Source organism: Cupressus sempervirens, chromosome 8 (genome assembly GCF_028749045.1).
Source record: "Cupressus sempervirens isolate cs-2001-9-10 chromosome 8, ASM2874904v1, whole genome shotgun sequence".
NCBI lineage: Eukaryota > Viridiplantae > Streptophyta > Pinopsida > Cupressales > Cupressaceae > Cupressus > Cupressus sempervirens.
Window position 1 is genome coordinate 694,404,059 of NC_143125.1, and position 25,165 is coordinate 694,429,223.

The 25,165-nt window shown below is 34.4% G+C and overlaps 2 protein-coding genes and 1 long non-coding RNA gene across 5 annotated transcripts in view; 2 read left to right on the forward strand and 1 right to left on the reverse strand.

Annotated features, from left to right (window-relative positions):
* Positions 1-16,136, reverse strand: part of LOC149544349 (uncharacterized) — a 30,130-nt gene extending 13,994 nt beyond the window's left edge. Inside the window, exons 1-3 of one of the 3 annotated variants that reach the window (XR_016355774.1) lie at positions 15,766-16,136; positions 15,595-15,671; positions 8,040-9,029 (exon numbers count right to left, since the gene is read on the reverse strand). This is a non-coding gene — a long non-coding RNA (uncharacterized LOC149544349). Of the gene's footprint in view, positions 1-8,039; positions 9,030-9,687; positions 10,059-15,594; positions 15,672-15,765 lie in introns of those variants that run through there. The other 2 variants (XR_016355776.1, XR_016355775.1) reach the window with 2 other exon arrangements.
* LOC149544350 (uncharacterized) lies at positions 11,181-12,654 on the forward strand. The gene is made up of 2 exons (XM_089795961.1): positions 11,181-12,169; positions 12,315-12,654. The coding sequence occupies exons 1-2, from the start codon at positions 11,430-11,432 to the stop codon at positions 12,652-12,654; spliced, it is 1,080 nt and encodes a 359-aa protein (XP_089652087.1). The 5' UTR covers positions 11,181-11,429.
* Positions 12,631-14,558, forward strand: LOC149544351 (uncharacterized). Its single transcript, XM_089798805.1, has 4 exons — positions 12,631-13,153; positions 13,259-13,482; positions 13,593-13,780; positions 13,877-14,558. The coding sequence occupies exons 1-4, from the start codon at positions 12,926-12,928 to the stop codon at positions 14,488-14,490; spliced, it is 1,254 nt and encodes a 417-aa protein (XP_089654931.1). The 5' UTR covers positions 12,631-12,925; the 3' UTR covers positions 14,491-14,558.
* Positions 16,137-25,165: the final 9,029 nt, after the last annotated feature.

The window sequence follows — 25,165 nt, forward strand, 5'->3', positions numbered from 1 at the left end:
TTTCTGGGACCTTTCTTACTTGTCTATGCTCTTTGACGTGGCAAGTACCAATGAAATGCACATACTAAGTGCAAGAGCATTTTCTAATTTCAAAGGTTCTAAGTTATTTCCCTCATCTAATTATGGTGATGGTGACTAATTTGTATGATAGGTATTTTTTACGGCCTTCTTGCATCTCGGAAAGTGATTTTTAGGGCCTTTTTTGCATCATGGAAATTGTTTTTCAATGCCAATCATTAGTCATTAAGATATTGGTATAAACTCTTGCGATCTATTTAACAGACATTTGGATGAACTCAACTTGTGTCCTTTGTGTTTGTGCAACTAGCTTATGGCGGAAGCACATAACGATGATGACATTGTCACTATCAATACACTCAGCGGGGATGATAACCCATATGATGACAACATTATCACTGTCCGTACAACAGGGGATGATGGTGGTTCAGATGTTGAGCAGGCAATAAATGCTACAGCCTCAGAGGCAGAATCAACTTCTGTTGTTGGTCCTGTAATCAACATTAACGATATTGAGGTTGTTGCTGAAAACATCATTACAAACTGTGATGCATTTGTCATAGATCTACGGTGGGCATGCTCTATGACAAACGCTGTAGACAATAACAGTATCGACAAGGTAGAGGAGGCAGTCACTGCCATAGATGCAATGTACAAGATACTTGTAGCATTCTGTAAAACAACCCGAGAAATAGGCCATTACCAATTTTATAGTATGGACAATTCAGCTTGCATAGCATAGTTTATGCGATATTCAGAAACAATGTGGCCACCAAAGGACAAATAGTCAAAATTTGGTGTCTGGCTATGACTAAACAATGTTGTTGTTTCAAAGTCTAAAAATGTTGCTAGCAAAAGAATAATGCCCCACTGTTGTACATATTTGTAGCTATCAGAACAGTAACACAATTTTGTGATGACGACATAGCTATGATCTTGAATTTTGTGTTCCAAATCACATCACCAATAACAGTATGCCAGGTGATACTAGACAGTAAATACCTTGCTGGGATAGGAATCTTGTTGTATAAACCTTCGAATACTTTTGTATAAAAAGATCTGTTGGAAATCTTGTTATGTAAACCTTTAAAGGCTTTCGTATTGCACTGAGAGCATTTTATTTCTTTCACAAAACTTGAATAGTGTACTCCATTCTAATTAAACCTATCTTCTCTTAATTTTTGATTCGGAGCTTATGTTGCCTCTCTTTGCTGGAAACTGTACCTCTTAAAGTTCATTTTTTTCATAATCCATGCCTCACAGACTAGGGCCTAGGATCATGTTCAATGTCTGATAGTGTTATCAGATTTTATTTTGAGATACAAGGTTTTTGAAAGCCATGAGATTCTTTTCTAAAATTTAAAATGGTTTTATTTAAACACAGTTTTATTGGTCTGTGAACTTAGACACTGCAAGTAGTTTCTGGTGAATGATGAATTGTGTTGAATGGAAATATGTTACCAACTGCTCTTATATGCTTATGAGACACAGAATTTAGAGATTGGAGTTAGGTATTTTCCAGCATTATTGAATGAAATAGGATTGTAGCATCTTACATGGGAATGTTGTATACGTTTTAGAAAATTTAATGATACAGGATTGTGGCATTTTATATGGAACTGACCTTACATTAAACTTTTATTCTTAAAACTCAAAGAAATCATTGCATTTCATGAAATGTGAACTATAAATATCCTGAGCTATATTTTGAAAATATAGCTTTTTCCTTTGGCAGGCCAATTTTTTATCCTATTGTGATGATGAATCATGATTATGTTTTCTAAGGACGACACATACTATTAGGGACACATATTATGACAGGCCAGCCTGTATAATGATTATGATTATGTATTTGAAGGACACATATTATTACGGCAAGAGGAGATGCTAACCTGTATTATTTATAAGGGTCATGTTTTCTAAGGAGAACAATTAAGATTGTCCTGCTCTTCTTGCATTATCAGTATGATTGTGATTTCAGGAAAAAGGTAGTATGAGATCTTTATATAGCCTAAAATACAACCCAGACAATGGCCATAGACCAAATTCCCTTGCGAGGCCTTTAAGCTGTTATCAAGTGAGGTTTTTGAGGTCCAAGGATTTTGAAAGCCATGGAATTCCTTAACAAAATTTTTAATGGTTTTAGTTGTTCGTAGTTTAATGCATTTGATTGTGTTAAACAGTGACCACAACCTATTTATGTGTTTGTTATATCATCTTTACTGCCTGCATGGTTTACTTTTTGTATTATTCAAGAACCTTGCTAGAACAATAATTGTTGGTGGTAAATTTTGTATATCAGCATAGGATTAGATGGCCATTTGATGTCACTGAACCTATGCATTTTTCAAGATATAGTTTTGAGTTCTTAGTTCTTAACCCATATCCTTTTTCCGGTAGGACATTATCTGGTCATTAAATGGAGTGTTGTGTTTGTAGATTGGCTTAAGTAGGTAACCCCTTACTTTATCTATAACCAGCAGCTGCATGAGTCATTCTTAATTAATTGTTGGACATTACATAAACATATGTACTTGTACATGATAAAAATTACCTCTTAGAGCTTTTAGGAAATCAGATATGGTATTGATCTATTGCTTCTTAAAATTCATGAGTTTGGGTAGGTTTATCATTGTAGCATTGTAGCGGATATACCCAACTCTTTAGCAACTAACGTTGCATTGATTTGTGATGCAGGGCTTCTGGTGCAGAGGCCCTGATTAACCACTTCCTATGCAGTATCTAGGAAAACTCTATTCATGTTAGGCACTATGTAAATAAGAACAGAGTACCAGTAAATAAATATTAGTCTTCATGAATGAACAATGCAGGCCAGTGGGCCTTATATAGAAAAAAATAGCATATTGGCAGTGAAATGAGATTACCTAAGAGGCAAAAAGATTGGAAACTAAACCAGAACATTTTCGATGTAATCATAATAATACAGGAGAGTCATTCAATAAGTGACTTTCCATGGATGATTACTGTATGCATGACCATAGCAGACAATGCTGCAAAGGCTATGTAATGAGAAAAGAATAAAAATGTACCTAGATTTAACTGACCATTTAGTATTGAAGCTTGGCTGGCTTCTTAGAACCATGAGAGGAGTAGAACTTATTTGAAATTTAAACCTAGTTATTTGGGAGTTACGCATAGGAGGATCTATTTTTAAAGTATGGAGAATTGAGAAGATCTAGTGGAGGATTCGAGATCAAAAGCTCTGTGGAACCAACTTTGAGCTTTGAGAGCTCATGTTGAAGGACCAACTTGTAGACAGAGGCAAAGTTTGCAATTTCTAGCTGTAAACCTACAGCCATTACCAAATTGGAAAGTACTGGATAAAAAATAAAGATGCCTAGCTAGACTTTGTTTGTTAGGTTCGATCCTTTTGAATGTTTTGGGAGAAGCCTTCACTGACCTCTTTTGGAAGAAACTGGGAAACCTAGACTAGACTGGAATTTGTTGTAAATAAGTTTGTTTCTAGGAACAAGTTGTATTACATATGGACGAGTGATATAGACTCTAGCAGAGTCTCTAAACAGATTCCATATTATCATAAGTTAGTTATAATCAATAGTTGTGAAGATGGATGAAGAAGATCAATTCATTACTCCGCTGTCTTTATTGTTCGAATGATGGGACAACCTTCTCATGGTGATCAGTGATACCATCTCCAAATGGAAACTTTAGGAGGTAGTGGGTGCCAAAATGAGTTAAGGTTGGAGTGTCCAACTAGGACTATAAAACGTTGCCAAGTTTACTAAAGCGTATTAAGTTAGATGTATAGGAAATTTAAGAACATACAAGGAATCCCACGATGAAGAGATCGGTCAAGGCTACCAGAGTCATTGGAAAATTTCAAAATGGAATCCAATTTTTCAGCTTAGTCTGGATTTGGAGACAAAACTGCTTTGACAAAGGATGTAGTAAAATGAAATACACAAAACGTAACATGATGGGTTAACAGAAAAGATTACATAAATAACAGAATTGTTATTGAGTTGACAAAATGGTTTCATGAACTTGTTGCACAATACACATCAACCTTTTAATTTAAAATGAGGTCAGAGGGATCTCAATACTTTGGTCTACCATTCAGTTGTGCTCCTAGCTGACTGTCCTCATATGATATCGGTCTTCTCTTTATATAGAGATGTAAAAATGATGCGTTGGCTGGAAATACACTATACCATCAGGGGCAAGTGTGATAAGGACCAATGACCCCAAAATTAAATGATTTGATTATTGGTCAGCCTTGAAGCTTTTGGGGCATCACCTCGTGTATGTGTAAGTTTACTGGCATCATGCATAATCACCATCATTGATGCACATTGAACTAAGATTCTCCAAATTCAATTAGTCTATGCATGTCCCCACGTAGGACTCTTAATGGGGTAGGTAAAATTAAGAATTGGCACTCTCACCAATCAGAAAAAACAGGAACCCTAATCTGAAGCAGAACAAGGAAAAATGTAAGAACACAAAAAGAAGTAACCAACCTTTCACAGGCATCTTCAATTGAAGAAAACAGTCGCTATCACCACTAAAATCCCAATCTCAGAATTCCATCTCTCTAGCTGAACTCTGTTGCATAAATTTTAGATGGATTTTTTTGGATTTATATCTGCAACTGATCTGTGTGGTAACAGATAATAAAAATTTCTAAGTTTGACGGTAATAGAGAAATTATTACTTTCCATGGACAATTACTGCATGCATGACCATAGCAGACAATGTTACAAAGGCTATGTAATGAGAAAAGAAGAAAAATGTACATAGATTTAACTGACCATTTATCTCATAGGCATGTGCTGCAAAGGCTATGTAATGAGAAAAGGAAAAAAAAGTATACCCAGATTTAACTGACAATTTATCGCATAGGCATGTAGCCACCCAGTATGTCTTTCCTAGAATTTGAAGAACACGTTATGCTAGGAAAATTAGTCCAAACCCCCCCCAGCGGATAGTTTCTTCAGCAAATTATAAAGAAATAGAGGATAGTTTCTTCAGCATATTATAAAGATATAGAGATTTTGACATTAGTCTCTTCGCTCCATTGGTCAACAATATCTTTCAGACATTTCTATTGCTGCGGATTTTGAAGGTAGAGTAAATGCTGTAAAAACTACTTTGATAGAGAATCTTCAGTCTTAAATTGTAGAGGTCAAATTTGTAACTATCGCTTTTGCTAACCTCAAATTTCCAAGCTGAAAGTAGGATGTGAGGTACTCGCCCGAGCTCTGATATGCGATTTAAGTAACACGTTAGCATGCTTGACATACATTAGAATGATTATTTTCATTTTACAGTTATACATACCTCATAACTACTCATCTATTTAGGAAATTCCCAAGTTAAAGATCAATGCAATGGTTTTGCAGGAGTTGTGATAATTTACAACACATGGATTCCTTTCTAACAAAAGGAGCAATCAAACTTATTCATAGTGGAGAACCACCAATAAACCCAAACGTACAGATAGTTGCAATCTCTGACCTTAGATTTGGGCAAGAAGAAATTAAGCGATATAGGATAGACATATCAGATGGGGAGTACAAAATCAATGCTTTGTTGCCTATGAAATACAACCACCATGTAGCAGAACATGAACTGTGTATTGGGACAATACTACAACTAAATAAGTATAGTAGCCCAACAATAACCAAATCAAGGTGAGTGCAACTAAACCTCACTATTATGCACTTATTATGCTCATTTTGTGCTAGAATGTTAAATTTGAAAGGTACCTAACTCGTGATATATCTCATGTACAGGTGGGTGGTAATAGGAAGCATGCAAATCATTGAAACAAATCATGAACTTATTGGCGATGCCAGGCCCATACCAAAAGTAATACAAGCCCAGGTAGAGCCTGCGATATGTACTGATAGTGCCTCGTATGTGACCTCAACAAAGCACCATAAAGCACATTTTGGTATACAAAGCTCACCAAAGTCAACCCAAAGGCCAACCATTCCTACTACTATCAAAGACCTAAATCCATACCAGACGAGATAGGCTATAACATCTCGTGTTATAAATAAAGGTGATAAGAGGGAATACACAAATCATAGAGGTGTTGGACGAGTATTCAGCTTTGATATCGTAGACAATGAAGGATCTGAAACATCTGTGACTAGTTTCAATGAAGTTGTTGACCTGCATTTCCCACATATACAAAAGGGTGCAATGTACACAATTTCTGGTGGAGATGTGAAGCCAGCAAATAAGATGTATAATAAGTTGAATAGTGGAGTGGAAATCATATTGGCAATGGAATCCATGATTTCTGCACTTGAAGATGACCCTGCCATCCCAATGCATCAATTCCATTTTACGTCGATCATCAACATTACAAATATGAGTGATAACATGACTGTCAACATCATTGGAGTTGTCACGTTTGTAGGGCCATCATCGACCCTACGAAGAAGGGATCACACAGAGGTGCCACGCTGTACCATACGACTGCTACATACATCTAGCACCAATATAGATGTCACTCTATGGGGGCTACTAGCAAGGAAATAGGGTAATCAAATATATCAACAGTGTGAACAACATCAGGAAACTGTGATTGCAGTAAAGAATGGCCGCATTGTCACTATAATGGAAAGGTGGTTACAACATCCACTGCTACTACGTTAGCGGTACACCCAAACATTGAAGAGGCCCAAGAGATCCGAGATTGGTACAGTAGAATTGGAGGGAGCTTACAAAAAAATACAACTAGAACAACTACACTGAGGGGATCTGTAGCAAGGCTAACAATTTTGGATATCCATGAGAAAATAGAGTGCATGACTGAACCCCTACTCTGCATCAGGAAGGCCAGTCTCATAACTATAAAAGAAGATGACCTTTACTAACCAGCTTGCCCTTGCAAACTTGGAGAACGTCAATGTAATTAAAAACTCACTAAGGAAACAGAGGAAAAGTGGATGTGTATAAAGTGTAATGTAAGTCATTCCGAGTACGATTAATGGTATCTGCTGCAAATGAAGATCGAGGATTACACAGATACAATGTGGGCCATTGCATTCGATGATGTTGGTACTCAACTACTTGATGTTACTACTAAAGAACTGTACTCAATTGATTCTTTAGCAGAAGATGACAATTATGCTCGTCGAGTCATAAGAGATCTTCTAAACGAACATTACTTGTTTAGCCTAATTTGTAAGAAAGAGACATACAACAAGATAGACTGACTGAAGGCAATTGTTGAGCAGATTGAACTTGTAGATTTTGTGGCTGAGAGTAACAACCTCTTGAAACAAATCAGCAACCTGACTACTGATAACCATATGCAAGGATGAGTTGTTTCTTGCTGAATGTCACTTGTATATCCATAGTTGTACAATGATTGTACATAAACTGTTCGATGCTCTATTCCCCCAATTATGTAGTATCCAAGCGTCTGTTATTCCATGTTCTCTATCCATTGCTGTACATTGGCATCTGTATAATTGTATAGAAAAATTGAGACTTGTTAGCACTTCTCTTTTCACTGTAAACTCCACCAAACATAATGTATAAACAAGATATGCGTATACCATGTTTTGTTCATTCTGTGTGAGCTCTCTTATGTATCGCTATGTATTATCAGATCAATTATAGCAGTAATATTATGGCAAAGAAAAAACATTTTACACATTAAGGGCATGTTAGCTTGATAATCCATTTATTATAGCATTAGTTTTATTGAACTTTTACTCTACAGTTGTATATTACTGTATTAACCCCTACGGTTGATTAAATTTCTTTGTTATTATAATTTCTTACTAAATATGCTTTGTAAACAAAGCACATCCTTTTATTTTCCTTCTCTCAAATAAAGCATAGTCAAATACAACATTTCTGATAGAGTGCTTGCTATGATCTCACATCCCATCCATAAACAATAAGTGAATGTGTTTGGTTGTAATTTTCAATAAATCGGTAACATAATATTAATAAGTGGATGTTTGGTTGTAAACTTCAATAAATCAGTAGCATAATATCACGTTTCTATTTTTCATAAAGAATTAAATCTGTCCCATAGGTTTTATAACTACAGAGTTCTATCTCATGTAGTAGATCAAATAAGCAATTTGACATTGATCTTGAACATATAATCTATACTCCTTGAGAATTGATGTATATCACTACCTTATGAAATAACGATGGTTATGCCTATCCATTATTTATCATCTTGATTACAATAGAAAATACTGCTAAATGCAAATGATACAACATATCCACGATATCAACTAAAACAAAATGTGTAATCTGCTGCTCAGATATGTTGCGCCACAGAACAATTGTAATAGAGGACTTCATCCAATCCATGGATCTCTACGATATTTGTAACAAAGCAAGAAACACATCCATAATTGTGCAACAAATGTTGGCGAAAAGGCGCTTGATTACGTATCGACCACCATCAAAACGCAATTTGGATCATATGTTTGTAGACCCAAGTATTTCAGAAATGATCACTTGTTGTGTCTGTAATCCAACAGATATAGAACATGTTCTAGGCAAAAACTGGTGCCAATCGGCATCCATAGCAACCGAACTAGAGTATGCTTCTTTATTGGCTGGAACTGGGGAAACATGGATAGAACAAATGTTGATAAGGCCGCAAATCAATACTCCGATTTCAAGCACTATGCACTACCATGGTCAAATATTCAGACTGCAATTTGGATGTCTCTCAAACACGAGGTGGAATCGACAAGTAATACAAAGGTGGGGACCACAGGGAGTCTATTTAAGTCTACTGATCAAAGAAAGGATTAGAATAATTTCCACAGAGCAAATACCCACGTGGACGCAAACAAATTGTGTCTTTTCTCCAAAGATGCATCCTACCATGAATAACTGGGGGCCACAATGTCGTGTATTTGAGCATCTTTATTGGTTTGATGTGCTGTACCCAATGGCAGAAGAATTTATACAGTCCCAAGTTGAGCATGTGCAAGTTATCCCAATGTTACTTTGCACATGAATCAAATCAACAGCCCCTGAAAGAAATTATCTTATGTGAGTCAATTGCTGCCGTATGTTCAACTTGTCTTGTACATTAATTAGCTTCACAATATACTGTCTTCAAGAAAAACATATTCATGTAATAATTACACTACTTTATCATAAGATGATTATGTAATTACAGCATTACTCTGTTGAAATTCCAGCATGTTATTACACTCTGTTATTATAAAAATATATCCAGTTCTTTATATTTGGAATCACAGATTGTACCTCAGTCAACAATTAAATTGGAAAGCTTTGTTTATTTCTTTCAGGATTACATAATCAATACCACTATCTGCTAGAATCTAAGGCTGTCGTCTGTGCACCAATGTTAATACGTTATTACATCCTCATGTAGCTTTCGTGGGAAATAACACACAATTTTGTTGTAATCATTTTAATCTCTTAGGATTGCACATGTTTTAAAATGTAAATCAGTCATTCTTAGACAAATCTCAATTTGCTGTTACATTCCTGTGTATTTACCATAGAAAATAATAGACAATAATGCTGTAATCATTCTGATCTCTCAGGCATTAGACGTGCTTTCAAAGAATCATGAAGTTAGATTTATCGTATTGTATTTTCATAGGAAATAACACGCAATTTGGTTACAATGATTTTGATATCTAAGGCATTCCACATGTTCTAAAATCTGAATCTGTCATATCTGCATTAATCTCAATATGCTATTACACTTTCATGTGCTTTTCATAGAAGATAATGCACACTAATGTTATAATAATTCTGAGTGCTTAGGCATAACACGTTCTTTTTAAGAATCCTAAGATTGGATTTATTGTACAATAGAATAAATGGACATATCAAACAATGGAAAGAAGCCACGAATTCAAAAAATCAAACCTACAATAGAAGAGCAATGAAGGAAGGATCGCTTCATAAAGACAACATACTAGCTCGTAGACGTGCACACTACATGGAACGACAAAGTTCACAACAAACTGTTGATGGCAATAACAACCGAATGATTATTCCACCATCCTCCACTGATCCGAATACTACATTACAAATACCGTTGAGTTACGAAAATAAACAAAGACCTCAGATTGAACCCACAATAGATAAAGCAAAGCAGAAAGATAGAGAGTATTATGTTCTCCATAAAAATGATCTAGTAGCCCACATATGTACAAATAAAAGAGATTTTGTTGAGTACCACTCCTTGAATATTCAAACACAACGAATCTAAGAAAGTAGAAAGAAACGATGCTATCGTGCATGCCGCAGGGAAGTCGACAATGCAGAATAGGTTAATGAAAACATTACCAACCAAACACCTCTATCATCGATCCTTGTTCAACCATGTACTACTTCAAAGATGCCAGCAAGTTGCCACCGTGCATGTAGCAACCATGACGATAGTACAGCTGCAGCATGGAGATTTAAACAAAGAATAGACAACCTATCTATTCTACGAAGATGCATACTCTGTAATGAAAGCTACCTAGGCATGGCCCTACAAGCATCTGCATCACAGCCTACATGCAGAAGATGTTCTAGAGAGAGCGGACTACAACATTTCTCTATGTTGAACAACATGGACCAAGGAGACCAACCTAATGTTTTGATGAGGTTAACACAAATAGAAGAAATGTTGATTGCTAGGGTGAATCCAGTTATACAAGTGATACAAGTGTTTGGTGGATAGTACAAGTACTATGGACACACCATCGGCTTCAGACAAGACATCAAGACTCGCATAGATGGAAAACTCGCCGAGTACTCGGCGAGTTTTTAAAACTCGCCGAGTTTCCTAGCTCGGCGAGTTTTTAACCAGTTAACTCGCCGATTTAAAAACTCGGCAAACTGGTAAAAACTCGCCGAGTAATCGGCGAGTAGTCGGCAAAAACTCGGCGAGTTTTTCCTAAAAACTCGCGGTTTACTGGTGAACGCGGCCTATGAGGATTTAAGCAGCAGTGAGTGTGTTTTTTCTCATTCTTTCTTGTATTTGCATTGTTTAGAACCTTGAGGAGTGAAGAGAAGAAGGTTTGGAGGCATTCTTGGCTGATTGCAAGTGATTCAAGGCGGATTTGAGTGGATTGTAGAGGATTCTAACCGATTTTAGAAGACAAATTTCTTTCCAGGTATGTTCATCTTTGATCTTATCATAGTTTGAAAACTTTTTATAGTTTTATAACAAATGTTCTTTTGTTTTTGTTGTTTTTTGTAAATGTTTTCAAATCATTTAAAATCATTTTGAATCATTTGAAACCCTAGCTTCTAAGGATATGGTTGAAGTTTGTTGTTTGCTAAGGATATGGTTCAAGTTTGAAGTTTGAATCATTTGAAACCCTAGCTTCTAAGTTCTAACTTTGTTTATTCATTTCTCTATATATTTATGTGTAGGGCAGCGGTCAACCATTAAAAAAATGACAAACCCACAAGAAGAGTGGCCACAAACACCATGCCCATCTGGATATATAGGCACTCGGCCTAAAAATGCAAGAGATAAGGCATGGCGGTATGCCTATGAAGCTCCAAATCCAAATGATATTGGGAAGGTGATATGCATTCCCTGTGAGAGAATTATTTCTGGAGGCATAAACCGCCTCAAATACCACCTTGCAGGCATAAAGAAACATGACTCAAATCCTTGTCTCAAGGTAACTGATGAAGAAAAAAGATTCATCCATGCCCTACTTGCAGCTGCTAAAGAGAAAAAATTGAATAGGGAGAGGGCAAAAATAGCTATGAGGGCAGCCATAGCTGAATCTGAAGGAGCTCCTTTTGATATGCAAGAGGAAGAAGAAGCACTTGAGAACATACCAGGATCTCTTCGTGGCCCACGGATCCGCAAACAAAATTTCTCTTTTACCGGTTCCACTTCTTCTACATCTCCTACTTCTTCATCATCACCATCCAGATCCCCATCAGGGATAGGTGGTTATTTTGTGCCCAGGAACACACCTGGAGCACAGCCATCATTAGAGGGCACTGCATGTTTTAAGGAGGTGCATGAGCAAACTGATATTGCAGCAGCTGATTTTTGGTTTTTCAACAATATCTCAATGAATGCCGTTGATAGTCCCTATTGGGTCAATATGGTGAATGCAATGACAATATCAGGCAAAGGGTACAAGCCGCCTAATCGCAAGGATATGAGTGGAAGGTTAGTATTTTACTATTTAGTAATTGTAAATAATTGAGATTCACTTTAGTTCATTGTTATATTTTAAATCTTAATTGTTATAACTTATTTCCTAATTTTTTACTAACACTTACACTTTATTTAATATTACACTTAAATTTTGTAGGTTGCTTGACAAAGCGGTTGGTAGGGCAAGATTGTTGATAGAAGACCAAAAGAAAGAGTGGAAGAAGTATGGCTGCACCATTTTATCTGATGGGTGGACAGATGGAAGAAGTAGAACCATTATTAACTTCTTGATTGCTTGCAAAGATGATGTGGTGTTTTGGAAATCTGTCGATGCCTCCAACAAAGTGAAAAATGCAGCCACATTGGCTTTAATGTTGGAGAATGTTGTCATGGAGGTGGGAATAGAGAATGTGGTGCAAATAATCACAGATAATGCAGCAGCATATGTGGCAACAGGTAGATTTAATTTTTTATATTTGAATCAATATGAATCATGAATGTAATGCTATGGTATTATTCAATTTAGATTTGATGTAATTTGTAAATACTAAATATGGAAAGTTTGTTACTGATTATTGATTTTTTGCTAATCTTTTAGGTAGAATCCTCCAAGAGAGGCATCCCACACTTTTTTGGTCACCTTGTGCAGCACATGTCCTTGACCTTCTTTTGGAGGACATAGGAAAACTTGATTGGGTGAGTCCAGTTGTGGAAGATGCTAGGCGAGTCACGAAATATATCTATAATCACCCATGGGTTCTCAGTTTGATGAGAAAAGCCACTAAAGGCAAAGATTTGATGAGACCTGCTATGACAAGGTTTGCAACGGTCTTCTTGACGTTGCAAAGTATTCTTGACCACATATTGGCTTTGAAGCAAATGTTTGTGTGTGCTGATTGGGTTGCTTCACCTTACTCAAAGAAGCCCGAAGGAGAAGCTGTGGCACGAATAGTCTTTGATGATAGCTTTTTTGCAAAGGCTAAGGAGATTGTGGAGGTAACTTCATTATATTTTTAGACTTTTAGTTTATTCAAGTTTCATTTTCAATTCATAACTTACTATGTTATTAACTAATTTGTATTTTTCAAATTTCAAATGTAGATGTCTCTGCCCCTGGTTCTAGTCTTGCGCACATGTGATGGGCAACAATCCCCAATGGGAGGTCTTTATGAGGCCATGGATAGGGCGAAAGAGGCTGTTAGAAGTTACTATCACGGGGACAGTCTCAGATTTGACCCCATTTGGGAAATAATTGATAGGAGGTGGAACAATATGCTCCACCAACCTATTCATGCAGCAGGCTACTTCCTCAATCCCAAATTCAGGTACTATGATAATTGATTGTCCTTGAAGTTGGGATTTTAATAAGTCTTTATTTTACTTTACTTTTTAAGGTTGTGTAGTAAGACTTGATATCATTTTCTATTTGTTTTAGGGCTGATGATTCCTACTCAGATCCTAATGGAGAGGTCATGGAAGGTCTCTCTAAATGCATTGAGAGAATGATATCAAGTGAAGAGGAGAGAGACCTTATTGTGACCGAACAACAAATCTATGTGGAATCAAGGGGTCCTTTGTTCTCTTCTATGCTAGCAAAGAGAGCAAGATCTACTCAAGCACCAGGTAAAGCGTCAAACTTTAAAACTTTTGCTAATTGATAAGTTGTGCTTCTGATTTTGTTTTTTATTGCTTTATAACTTTTTAAATTTTGTTTTGCAGATGCTTGGTGGGCAAGTTGGGGTGGCAATACCCCCAATTTAAGGAAATTTGCTCTCAGAGTCCTATCCCAACCTTGTAGCTCATCCCATTGTGAGCGCAATTGGAGCTTATTTGAGTCCATCCATACAAAGAAAAGAAACAGAATGACTCAAAAACGGCTTAATGACCTTGTTTATGTGCACTATAATCTTAAGTTGTGCATAAAAAAGTCACAGCTCTTAGAACTACCTGGTCCGCTTGATCTAGATGAGATAGATCCTTATTCTGATTGGACAGCACAGGAGCCAAGTCCATTTTTTACACCAGATGAGATCGCTGATTTGGAGAGGCAGGCCATGGAGGGGGAGGTTGACACTGATTTTCAGTTCACTATGGATGACATTGAGGATGAGGACGAGGATGATGATGATTCAGGCGAGGATCAGACATTACCATTAGGAGGAGATGCATCCTCTTCTAGGACGCCGAGCCAGTCAGTAGGGACATCGAGCGAGGGGGCACAGCCACAGAGTTCACAGTCACGCAGCTCACGCCCTATCCCAGTGCGGGGCACTTCTTCTAGGACTAGACCCCCTCGCTTTCCTGCTAGTGCAAGTGGAAAGAGGAAGATGTGATTGGCATTGTCACATTGTATTGATGTATTTAGACTTTTAGTATTTACTTCTAGTTTGACAGATTGAAACTATTTAGTAATTTACTATTTTTCTTCCTACCATGAGCATTCTGCATGAGAATGCAATTTTGTACGCATTATGCATTTATATATATCTAAACTTTGTTTCTTTCTTTTGTATTGTCTTTAATTAACTTATTAGATGCATCTTCTCATTAAATTTTGCAAAATAAATGTATTTTTAATTAAATTTCAGCGGTTTTTTAGGTTCCCGAGTTTTTCCCGAGGTTTTTTTTTAAATCGCCGAGTTTTTCCCGATTAAACTTTTGGGGGGCTTGGCGAGTTTTTGCATTTGGCGAGTTTTCCAACTATGGATACAACAGTGATTTCCTGGCAGTAACATTATTTGCACATTTGGTTCAGGGAAATCAAGGCACCTATTGAACATCGATTGAACATTTCAGGAATCAAACCATTGAGTAACATGAATACCTATTCATTAATAATTATTTTAATATTAGTTTTGGTTCACCATATGAACTTGGATAGAAAATTGGTTGTCTCTATGCCTGGCATTTGGAGGAAGGGTAGATGGCATGGGGAAGGGAAGATAGCAGAATATAGCTTGCATATGTGATTTCATGCCATGGAACTCTAATGCATCAGAAGTTAATCTGCTTCTTTGACCAGTTTCATGCCATGGAACTCTTTGATCTAATGCCTGATTTTATGACAGTGGGTTTTCATCTACTTAAGTCTTGCAAGAGAGTGAAACAGTTTAGTTAAAGACAGTCCTCTCTATGTTTGAAACACAGTCCGTTACAAATTTCAGTATGCTCTGATTTCCCCTGTTTTTGAAATTTACAATATGGGAGCTAAATTGTATACTCTATTCATGGAAAAATGGCCATTCTTTAATGGATAAAAAAAAAATGGGCAATAATGCAAAAAAAAATGATAAAAAGGGCCATTTTTGGCCTAAAATCTGTTCGAAAGAATACTGAAAGTAGAGATGCAGTTGAGGCAAGGGGAAAGAAAACACAAAATCTAACAGATAAAAGTCGTCTAAGCCCAAATAATCGAACAAGAAAAGATCAGAGATAACCTGCTACCGTGCTAAATGGGGGCAACGTAAGATCGATATCCTGCCGAATTTGCTAAACTTCTGAACCCTTCCAATTCCTGTAAACAAAGAATCCACATTACAGAGAAGATCAACACAACAGAAAAACTATCAGATTAACCACAACCACAGCAGGACTAGGGCACAACAAACCTGCTCTGATGCGTCTTAGAATCCGTCTAATCTCACGGCAACCACTCTGAAGAACCAATTTATAGTGCCACAACAACACCGACTGAAACGGTGGTCGCCCAAGCCACATTAATCTTGCTGCCTCTGTGCCCAGAGCATGTATCGCATGCTTGGAAGTAGTAAAAATCCTAACACCACGGTGACAACGGTAACAATCCAAGCATCAAGGTGGCTTCTGCTAGCCAGAACAACAGGCGAGAATGCACGCAGCTAAAAATTTATTCCAAGCAGCTCCGTGTTGAACCCCAAGCATTCAAATCTTGGGTTGAACCATTGGCCGGGTCGAATAGGACATTTTTTGGCGAAGCAACCCCAGATAGGTAGCCTATCGGCTAAAGATATGATGCATTCTCTTTGGGCATTTAATGACATGGTCCCACAAGAACCATAAACATTAGTATTCAGTTTTTTCTCATGGATATTTTTTATATAGATTTGAACAAGATCTAACCATGAGAGGCTATTTGGTATGTATTTTTTTTCTAAGAGTTCCAATGTTTGGACATTTTTTTATTTATTGTTTCTTTTAAATTAAATCGATACACACTCTTAGATGAAATTTAATATTATTTTAGTAGATATAAAATAGTCTCTTCTTAATTAAATTATGTAATAGTTTTTATATCAAATATTCAGTCATTGTTCAAAAATATTTGTAATATAGATAGCACGTGTTAAAAGAGGTGTTTTCCTTTGCTCCTATTATTGACAAAATTAAATTTCAACCAATATTTTATAAATATTTATAATTTGATAAAAATACATAATATAATTTGGAAACAAATATAACTTTAAACAGATCTTATAATAATATTACCATTGAGTACAAAATTAGAAGCTTGCATGTGTACGCTAATATAAATTTTACTAACTTTGTACCTTTACCCAACACAAATTTCCATGCCTAATGTTTTTGTTTTCTATTTAGACTTATAATATATAAATGTTTTCTTGATTTTTTAATTAATTTGTATTTTTGTTCATACATTTTAAAATCTAAATTTGATTTCTCAAATATATCAATAATTATTACATCATAACATATATAATATATAAATAAATAATTTTAATATTTATAATGTGAAAAGGTATTATAACTTTCAAAACATAATTTTTATATTTTTCTAATAAATAAACTATTATTCTATACTAAAAAGTAATTTAATATTTTAATAATACTATCAAATATTTAGAATTGAATTCTACTACAAATAAAAACTTGTATCTATTTTATCATTTGGTTATTCTCACATAAGGTAGGGACCAGAGCTCAACCAAAGCTCTTGCTATTATATAGTCATAAATGTGTTTTTCTTTCCTAGAGGTAAGTAGATTCATGTTATATATTAGATGAAGCTACACATAAACCAATTCCTCTCAGAAAAAAAAAATTAAGAACGTGGAACAATAATAAATTGTCAACCAAAATTTGTAGACATACTTATCTCCCTTGTTTGCACAAATAAAGGTCTTTCTTTTTTTGTTCACAACTTTGTTATAATAAGGGGAACAAGTCACATGTAATGAATTTTACAATGAAAATATTATCTTGATCTTTATATTATCAATAATGTCTTGATCTTTAGAAGTAGGAGGATGGTGATTCGATTCCATCATGTCCTAATATGATTAAATAAACTACCAAATATACTACCAAATATATTACCAAATATACTACCAAATAAACTACCAAATATACTAGCAAATCAACTACCAAATCAACTACCAAATATACTACGAAATTAACTACCAAATATACCAAATAAACTACCATTTAACAATAATACATGACCGAATCAACGATCAAATCAATGATTAAAATAGTTTAGTCATAAATTTGGTCGGGAGATAAATGTCTAACAATATAGTACCACTAGTCACATGATCAAAATTAGTCATATATATATATATATATATATATATATATATATATATATGAAAGAACAAAAGAGTAGAAGACATAACAAATACGAAGAAAAATGTTATGGCCATGTTTAAAAAATGTCAAATTGGAAAGATGAGAAAAATAAGTTTTAGAAGTAAGACTTTCAATTCTAAAGAAGTTTTGGAAGTATTTCATAGATCTTTATGGATCAATGGGTATAAAAAGTTGTTGTGGAGACATATACTTCATTCTATTTGATGATGACTATTCTAGGATGGTGACTATGATATTATTAAAAGATAAATGTGATGCTTTTCAAATGTTCAAATGGTATTTGGCTAGAGTTGAGAAGGAAACAAGAAAGAATCTAGAATGCCTGAGATTAGATAGAGGAGATGAATTCATCTCAAATGAATTCTGTAGTGAAAAAGGAATCAAAAGATAGGTATCAACCCCTGGAACACTAGTGAAAAATGGTATAGCAGAAAGAAGGAATAGATCCATCATGTAGTGTGCAAGAACAGTAATGATTAAGAAAAAAATTGCACCAAAATACTGGAGAGAGGCAATTAACATAGTAGTTCATACACCAAACCAAGTTCAATTGAAGAGAGGTGAAAATAAAACACCTTATGAATTATGGTATAGGTGTAAGCCTAATGTTTTTTATCTCAAAGTATTTGGAAGAACATTTTATGTCTTGAAAGATATAAGGAAAGGAAAATGTGATGCCAAAAGTGATGAAGGTATATTCCAAGGTTACTTCAATAAAAATGTATTTGGAACTTGTTACTCACAAAGTTATAGAAAGTGCACATGTGAAGACTAATGAGTTTGCAGAAAGAAGTGAAGAATAAAGAAACAAGGAGCTTGACGACCACACAAAGTTACTATGAGGAGGAAACTAATACTTTATCCAACTCACAAACACTTGAAGCCAAGAAACAACAAAGTGAACATACCAAGTCAGTTCAAACAGTGCGACTTGAGTAAGAGGCAATACAACCTGAGTTAAAATCAGATTAGCCAGAGGAACCTAGGACATAGACATAGGAGCCTAAGAAAAAGGAGGAAGATCACAAGCATGGAGAACCAAGTAAACCTAGTTCAAGAAGAAGAGAGCCTAAACTTGCAAAATATATCAGTAGATATCATGCACCTGAACAAATAATTGGAAGAGAGACAAATGACATATTGACAAGGAAAAAATTAAAAGGTACATTTATTAGTGAATTTGAACCTAGATCTGTAAAATATGCTTTAGAAAATGAAGATTGGATAGAGGCAATTAACGAAGAAATTGAGAAAATAGAAAATAATAATACCCAGTCTCTTGTACCTAGACCTAAGGATAAGAATCTGATTTTTACAAAATCGATATTCAAAAATAAGTTAAATGAGAAAGGAGAAGTAATAGGGAGCATGAAGAAAGCTAGTACGCAAATGAGATGTACAAGAAGAAGGTATTGACTATGGAGAAAAAATTGCCTCTATTGCAAGACTTGAAGGAGTCAAAATACTCCTAGAATATGTTGTGCATAAAGGATTCAAAGTATATTAGATGGATGTAAAATCAGCCTTTTAAAATGGAATCCTAGAAGAAGTCTACATTGAATAGTGTGAAGATTTTTTTGATCCAAACAAAAGAGACATGGTATGAAAACTATACAAAGCTCTAGATGGACTAAAGCAAGCTCCCAAAGCATGATATAAAAGTTTGCATAGATATCTAATAAGAATTGGTTTTGAAAAGAAAAATGATAATAGTAATTTGTATATAAAGGAAGGACTATAGGAAAATATATTGCTAGCATAAATATTTGTTGATGATATCATATTTGGAGGACATAAGATGTTATGTAAATCATTTGCTGAAGAAATGGGGAAAGAATTTGAAATGTCTATGTTTAGAGAGATAAAATTCTTTGTTGGCCTACAATTTCATTGAATGGAGGATGACACATACATCACTCAGTCAAAGTATATCAAGGAAACATTGAAAGAATTTGGAATCAAAGTTCTAAACTAGTTGGAATACCTATGCCTACTATACATAAAATTTCAAAGAATCATGATTTAAAAGAGGTAAATCAAACTACCTACAGATTAATGATTAGGAAAATTTAGTATGTGGTACACACCAAACCTGATATTACATTGGAAGTTGACATAGTTATAAGGTGTTCTGCAAATCCTAAAGAAAATAACACAATGGCAGTAAAGAGGATTCCAAGGTACCTAAAAAGAACTAAAGAATATGAACTATGTTATAAGAAAGGAGGAAACCTTGATTCAAGAACCTTTACTAATGAAAATTAGGTAAGAAGCATTGATGACAGAAAAAACACTAGTGGGGGAGAATTCTTTCTTGGAAAGAGATTTATATCTTTGAAAAATAAGAAGAAGAGTTGTATTTCCCAATCAACGCCAAAGGTAGAGTATGTTGCTACAACAACTAATTATTATAAGATTAAATATGGACTAAGCTATTATTGTCAAGAATGAAGGACGAAATCAAGGAACCAGTGGTTATCTATTATGATAACAGAAGTGCAATCAATATATCCAAAAACCCAATGATGCACACAAAGACAAAACATATTGCAATCAAATATCATTACCTAAGGGAATTAGTTCAAGACAAAGAGGTGAGATTCAAATATGTGAACACCAAGAAGAAGATAGTAGACATATTTACTAAGGCATTACCTAAGGATGCATTTATGTATGTAAGAGGTAAACTAGGGGTTATTCTCCTATCTGATGCTTACTAAAGCACATGATAGTAATGCGTCAACCAAGTCTCATTGAAGATCTCTCAAGTTGATGTAGATTGTCACACTTCAAGTGTGAAATATAGAATATATTGCATATGAATTTGTACAAAAGGTACATACTAACTTCAAAGTATGTATCCTTTGGAATTTGATGTTAAAGAGGGAGTGTTTTAGTAGCTTAATAAAGAAAGAATATAAATGGAAAAATTTATAGCAAGAGGGAGAATAATGACAAAAGTACATAGCAAAGTGATGAAAAATGTAAGAGGAAGAATTCATTTGAAAGCACTTGAGACTAATCCAAGAAAAATCATAAAGGGAGTTAGTATGGATGAGAGTCAGAATTAAACTAAGGATATTATCTAATTGCTCTTACATTTATCATTGTATGTTGACGTGTTTTCATCAATACCAAAGCAAGAGATTGTTGGAAATAATTCTTCAAATTGTATGTTTTCATTGATGTTACAAATGTCAGTATTAACCAAGTAGTTGGGCAATGAAGGATATTCAATATTCAATATCAATTAGGAAATCAGGCAATGAAGGGTGTTTAGTGGTAACTGAGCAGTCATGCAATGAAGGACATCTAGTATCAAGTATTAATTGAGTGGTTGAGAATCAAAGGAATCTTAGTTTAACTAAGTGATTAATCCTAGTATTGATCAAGTGTCAGTGGATTACACTTGTTAATTAATTGACTAATTGAGGATGACTCGTTGGATGTTAATGACTATTTGAAAAGGTATTCAAGCTGAATTGACAAAGCTTATGATATGTCAAAGAGTTCAAGAAGTGTAATGAAGTAAGAAAGAGATGGAATAAAATGGATAAATGATCAAAGGAAAAGGAAACATAGGAAAGTGTGGAAGATAAACACCAAAGAGTATTTTGATCAGTAAGGATCTAGGGGTCAAGCCAAAATAGAGATTTGAATTTGCAAAAAAAGTTGCTTTGTGAATCAGGTCAAAATATTGTTACCTTCTAATCATTGTAGTAGTAAATAAATCTCCTAATAGAGTTGACCTAATAGTCAAATTGTAGATCCTTTAACAAGGTGACATTTTCAGATCGAAGTTGTTGAAGACCTTAGCAAGCCACTCCTAATGGGGTAATCTAAATCCTCTAACAAGGTGATACTTAAGAGTATGTATTGTAACATTTAATAGGGTTGTCTCTTAATAAGTCTCACTTTAGAAGAGTGAAAATATTGTAACTAGTTGCATGGTGGTTTTTCCAAATTGGATTTTCACATTAAATCTTGGTGTCATTTGTGTTCATGTTAATTGATTTATGCTTTATGTTTATGCAACTAAGTTACTAAAGGTTAAAATAGATTGTTTATCATTAAGACTACTTTGTTAACCAAGTTAAAATAAATACTTAGATTTAACTGAGATGGATAAAGTACTTCATTATTAGTAAAAGGTTTGATTTGACATTTAAGGATAGGGAAGTATTTTTGTGGTAACTAATTCACCCTTCCCCTCTAAGTTACTCTCTTCATATCCAACAAATAGATGTTATATATTAATGGGAAGGGATATGAATTATCTTATAACAAGGGTATTGAATGTTGGTTTTAAAGAAACTAGATAAGTGATCTTGTGAAGTGACCATGATTGAGTGACTCTTGGGCACATGGATTTAAAGATAGAGCTAGCCACACTATTCTTTTGCATCAAAACTCTTGAAATCCCTTTCAACCTATTAGAACAAATATAACATGTCCCTTGTTTAACCCACATTAAAAAGCTTGCAAAAATGAAGAACCAAACCTCTTTTCGCTAGTAATTCATACCTTGGGACTTGAGAAGGTTTAGAGATATTGACATATATTTTGACTATTCTTGAGTTGGTATATTTGACGTCTACTTGTAACCAATGGATGTAAAATTGAAGTGAAGTTAACTTGTAATTAAGTAAATTAAGTTGACATAGGAATATAAAAAATATGGTCCCTGCAATTATATGTTTTATTCAAGTACTGGATGATGTATTCATCTCTCCAAAAATACTATATGCTATCTCTCTAGTGTGAATCATATCAAGGCCAAAAATTTTGTCTTTTGTCTACAAAAATCTCAAAATCAGTAAAAGTTCAATCTAATTTTTGCAAATCTCAGGTTTTGGAACACACAATCATTTTGTTATAAAATATACTAGTAACATATCGGATATACAATAAATTGGGCATCTAATAAATTGGGTATCTGATATATCAGATACTCGATCTTTTGATGTCCAAACCAGTGAAAGGAATCACATAGATATTGGAGGGTGTGGATTCAAACTTAATGAAAAATTTAGATTATCCCCTCCATGAACCATGTAATTTTAATTCAATTAGTCAACTATGTGCCTTTTTGGTTGTTATAAATGAGACAATTCAACAATAGTAAACTCTTTCAATTCTTTTTTTGATTATAAATTGTTAAGAAAATATTTAATATATATAATTTAGACAATATATATTTATATTATAATATATTATATTATATTTTATAGTGTACATATATACATACATACATACATACATATACATATACATATATATACATATACATATATATGTATATACATGTATGTATGTATATATATGTATGTATGTATATACATATATATGTATATGTATATATATGTATATATGTGTGTGTGTGTGTGTGTGTGTGTGTGTGTGTGTGTGTGTGTGTGTAAGCAAGAGATTGAGGCCATATATTAAATAAATAAAAAAGAGTACAACCCAACTCATGAGGCACTGAAAGGTTGGAATTGGGTGATGGTCCCTCAGTTTAGCCCAAATTTTATAAATATATCATTTATTCCACATTTAATGGTTATAATATTCCATCTTCTCCAAAGAGATCCACTCTTTTATCTTAAATTACGTGAAATGTCATAGAAATACTAACCAAAATAGACAACTCCATATTTCTCTGTTAGGGGTTAGAAAACTTAAATAAAGACACTATTAAAATATAAATAAAAGAAATTACATAAGGCCAACAACTGAAGATTGAGGAGAAAAAACTGATAAAGTCTTAAAGGAGCATTTAAACAAAAATGCAAGACCTCAAATCAAATAAACATCAATATGCCTAGTGCTAATTAGTAACATCATAAAATACCTTTTTAAAACACTCCTACATACTAATCAAACTAATACATCTCAAAATCCAATCTGACAGTGAGTAAGAAAATCAAGAAACTTGAAAAAGGGGAGGCTCCTACCAATTACTTAAATGGAGTAATAAAATCCTACCTTACAACCTTAGATTTCCAACCTCGCAAATATTGAGAACTTGTGAATATAATCATGATTCATTAAGGGGAAGAGCACCAAAAATAATTACATCTCCCTTTTCTTACTTAAAAGAAAAATTATACTTACCAACTTTTTTGAGCCTAGTAATTAAACATTAATAAGGAAGATGAGGCAATAATTAAACATTCAATGCTAGAAAGCATTAATCCCCATATTAGCCAACTCATCTACTTGCTTATTACCTTCCTGATAGATATGATTGAAAATATTTTTTTCAAAATAGTTGTAAATTTCTAAATCTATAGATAATTTTGCATCTATTCTCTATTTAGTAAGAGAACATTTTATAAGGGCATTAATTATGATAGTGGAATCCCCCTCAACTTCTAAAAATCTAATATTTAAGGATGTACACAATCAAAGGCCTAGCCTTGGAGTAGAAACATATGCCCAGTTGTCAGTAGCTTTACCTATGTATGTGGACAAGTTAGCTACTTCAATCCCTCGATCATTGTGAATTCAACACCCTATACTCACTTCACCCAAATTTTCTCTAGAGACTCCAACAAAATTGACCTTGAACTAACCATCCTACATAGCCTACCAAACATATTATAATCTCTATAATTTACCCAAAGTCCCTCTATCACCCAGAAAGAGAGAAATTTTCAAACCAATCCATCTATCTCTTATCCTTTTCATCCCAATGAGTCAACTTTGCATATTTGGGGAGAGAATTAAGAAAATTATTATTAGTTAATTCAATGATAGAGACTTCAATCTCTTTCTTTAATTGATCAACATGCATTTGCTTATCCTGGAAGATTCTACAGTTCCTTGCCTTCCATAGTTCCCATAAAATCATGGAAGGAGATGTAATCAAAGGGCTAAAATATATACTATCTATTTTCAGCAGAGGCCAAGAAGCCAACATGCTCCTTATTGAATTAAGAAATCCCAATAGTTTGTTGTATATATTATAATATAGTATAAATTTATTGTACTATATGTAGTTACCATATATTATTAATATAACATATCTCTAAAAGGATGATATCATAATGTCATATAGATGCTGCTATCAAAATCAGGAACCACAAGCGTACCCTATTTCTAAATTGTGGATTTGGCATACTTTGCCCAAACTAATCTGCCTCCTTTGATCCTATGACCCATTTTGACCCATTAATACAAATGTAATATATCTCTAGCATTCGTAGCACCCCTAAGGATGTATGTTGACATAAAATTGGTTAAAAGTGGTCATAAGATACTCTATGAACCCTTTAGACCCATTAGAACACATTTAATGTGTTGCTAAGGGTTTGAAGACCTCTAGGGACACATGTTGTCATTGGTTGAGTCAAGAGGGGTTATAGGATACCCTATAACCACCTTTGACCAATGAGAACAAATTTAATATGCCCAATGTAT